The 3582-nt window shown below is 34.3% G+C and overlaps 1 protein-coding gene across 1 annotated transcript; it reads left to right on the top strand.

Moving 5' to 3' along the window:
* The first annotated feature begins 2205 nt into the window (after window positions 1–2205).
* LOC110585541 (olfactory receptor 4F15-like) lies at window positions 2206–3147 on the top strand. Its single transcript, XM_021695723.1, has one exon. The coding sequence runs from the start codon at window positions 2272–2274 to the stop codon at window positions 3145–3147; it is 876 nt and encodes a 291-aa protein (XP_021551398.1). The 5' UTR covers window positions 2206–2271.
* Window positions 3148–3582: the final 435 nt, after the last annotated feature.

The following is a 3582-nucleotide window of genomic DNA, read 5'->3' on the forward strand; positions in this document are numbered from 1 at the left end:
TAACAGACTACATAAATGGAAATGATTCTTTGCCCTCATAAACGGAATGATGGGGTGAGTCAGTTCCCTCCACCTGGCATATTTGATAAAACATTTGATGATGTTAGCCAATGACTAGGTCAAGAATTAGAGGGAGAATGATAAAAATGAATATGAGTTAATAGAACTGGTGTCCATCAGCTCTGAAAAGGACCTCTATTAGAGAAGCAAGCTAAGATGGTTAAGAGTACAGATTAAAAGGAAAATTCATGAATATGGTACAACAGTGATAGGACATTGGCAAAATGATTTTGGACAGCTTTGCTTCTTTGTGCTTTCAGTTTTAGGTAGGTTATGATTGTTCTTGGCCCCTTAGGGAGTGGGAATTTTCAATCACTAAAATTAAAAGACCTAAGTTCTATCTGATTTTCTGCATTACCTACTTAAAAATGTTCCTATGTTCTGAATGTTAAAGTCAAAATATCCAGCAGAGATAGCAATCATCTCTTTTGGGACTCTGCCTCCAAAGAATTTCTGATTCTTCAATGCTTTCAAAGAAAGAAAAAACAACCAAAAAATTTTTAACTGGTTTGAATTCACCTTCATTTCTTAGTATATAAATACAATATATATAAATAATATAAAAATAAATATTTTATAAAATATATATACTGCTATGTTCACAAGTGTGACTACAATCTGTTACCATATAACACTATTATAATACCATCAAATATATTCTCTATGCTGTACGTTTCATCCCCATGACTTATTCATTTCATGACTGGAAGCCTATATTTCCCACTCCCTTCACCCATTTCTGTCCAACCCTCTACCACCCTTGCATCTGGCAACCACCAGTTTCTTCTCTGTATGTCTATCTTTCCACAATTTTTAATTATAAACACATGGCCAATATAGAAAAATACAAAATACACATGGTCAGCCTTTTTAATATTAAAATTACCTAAAACATCATTATCCAGTGATCTTGAGATGTCAATGAAAATATTTACATATTTTTGTAGTGTATACTTATAAAGAGCATATCATATAATACATACTCATCTCTAAACAATTTTTGTCATTTTATAATTTAGTGAACATGTCAACAAATCTAACTTTGCATCATTTATAATGGCCACACTCATTCAAGTATTAATCTTATCAAATTCCCCTTTCTGCATATCTTCTCATATCTTATCTCTTTTAAGTATACTTTTAAAACTTCACTTTAGATTAAATAATGAATGGATCCAATTATGTATTATAATATATACATCTTCAACCTTTCTATTTATCCATAAAGATAACAGATATTCCCCTTGAAAAAGTTGTTGTAGCAATTTTACTCACCTTCAAATTTTACTCACCAGCATTTTAGCTGAAAAAATTCAAATACTTGAAGACAAGTTCTCATGACCTTTAACTTTAATGACTCTCTGAGGTCCTGTAGTTCTTACATGCTCTTAGTGTATCATGATTACACCTAGTGTATCATGATTACACCTAGATTATAAAATCTCTCTCAATCCTAGCAAAGTACAGAGAAGCCCTTTTTCTGAGTCTTCTGACACTCTCTTTTTGGGATTTGGAGGTTCACTTTACTTAAAGTGTATCATAATTCTCCAAGTGATTTGTTGCAATCACAAGTATTGTAAACTATCAAAGGACTAAGCCTTTTCATTTTATGTAAGCATTCCTCTCAGATTCGACACTCTCACTCATTGTCGGTGACAATTCTATGAGTGATTAATGCCTGAGATTTCACAGGTATGAAGTAAAAAAATAATCAGAGAGTACATTCTGCTAGAATATGTGTGTACAAATGTGATTAAATTTGAATATTAAAATTATGAGTAATCATGACACAAAAGGTGTTTTCTTGAATATAAATAGAAAAGACTAAAGAAGCACAATGAGCATGGTAAGAGGCTCTCTACCAGGAGGTGTTACTCTTTGCTCTTAATTCCTCCATATTTCCAAATAATGTTGTTTCCTTCTCTCTCTAATCTAACTTTTGATTATTTCATTTCTCTTATTCATTTATCTTCCTTTCACCCGCCCTCTCTGTATGTATTCCAACTTCACATTTTGGCATTTTCAACCTAGTTCCCACAAAAGCAATGATGGGCAAACAACACATCAATGTTCAGTACTCATATTTCTCAATTCTTCCTTATTTTCTACCTTCAGAATACTTCAGCATCTTCTCTACTGATTGAGCCAATAGATACAAATGACTCTGTGGTATCCGAATTTGTATTGATTGGACTTTCAAATTCATGGGAGATGCATCATTTTCTCTTTTGGTTCTTCTCTGTGTTCTACATGGGAATTATCCTGGGAAAACTCTTCATTGTGCTCACAGTAATTAGTGACTCTCATTTACACTCCCCCATGTACTTCCTATTGGCCAACCTCTCTCTACTTGATCTGGGTCTGTCATCTACCACAGTGCCCAAGACAATCTCTGATCTTTTCACTGACTGCAACATCATTTCCTTTCCAAAATGCATGATACAGATATTTTTTATTCATGTCATGGGTGGAGGTGAGATGGTGCTGCTCATAGCCATGGCCTATGACCGGTATACTGCAATCTGTAAGCCTCTCCACTACCTGACCATCATGAGCCCCAAAATGTGTGTTTCCTTATTAGTGACTGCCTGGATAGTGGAGATAATCCATGCTGTATTTCAGTTTGTTTTTGTCATAAATTTGCCCTTTTGTGGCCCTAATGAAGTAGATAGTTTTTACTGTGATTTTCCTCGGGTCATGAAACTTGCCTGTGTAGACACATACAAGCTAGAGTTTGTAATCATCGCTAACAGTGGGTTTATATCCATGGCTACCTTCTTCTCTTTAATTATATCCTATATCTTCATTTTGGTCACTGTCTGGAAACGTTCTTCAGGGGACTTGTCCAAAGCATTTCTCACATTGTCAACTCACATCACTGTAGTGATTTTGTTTTTTATGCCATGTATGTTTCTCTATGTGTGGCCTTTCCCTACAACATCACTGGATAAGTACTTGTTCACTGTTGACTTTGCTATCACCCCTCTCTTGAATCCTGCCATCTATATATTAAGAAACAAAGACATGAGAGTGGCCATGAGAAGACTGTGTAAACGGATTGTGGGTCCTCATGGGATCTCAAAATGAATGGAGCAGATCTACATAAAACATGCTTCAGGCTCACCAAGAACATTGCAACTCACGTGACTGTCATCATTACTATGGAAAGAACTACTATTTGGAGAAATAGTTCAACAAAGGTCTACCTGCAGAAATTTTTGAGTCAGAGGTGACTTTATTTTACTAACCACAGAGAATAAATTGACTTCACCTACTTCCATCATGAAGAGTGATGAGAACAGAAAACTGAGCTGATTTGTAGGAATAAACTTAACATTCAAATACCATTTTCTGGGTGACATTTTCTGGGACCTGATAATTGTGTTTATTCTCAATTATAAATGAATACCTCAAAAATGATAAATATATCTCATAGTAAACTTACGGATTTAATACATAAAATGAACTTTACATAAATCAAAATCAATAAATTCTAGTTCTTTAATTCCTATTTCAATTTTA

This window comes from Neomonachus schauinslandi, chromosome 9 (genome assembly GCF_002201575.2).
Source record: "Neomonachus schauinslandi chromosome 9, ASM220157v2, whole genome shotgun sequence".
NCBI classification, from domain to species: Eukaryota; Metazoa; Chordata; class Mammalia; order Carnivora; family Phocidae; genus Neomonachus; species Neomonachus schauinslandi.

Coding starts and splice junctions, on each gene's coding strand:
- LOC110585541 (XM_021695723.1), top strand. CDS start 2,272: ATGCATCATTTTCTCTTTTGGTTCTTCTCTGTGTTCTACATGGGAATT.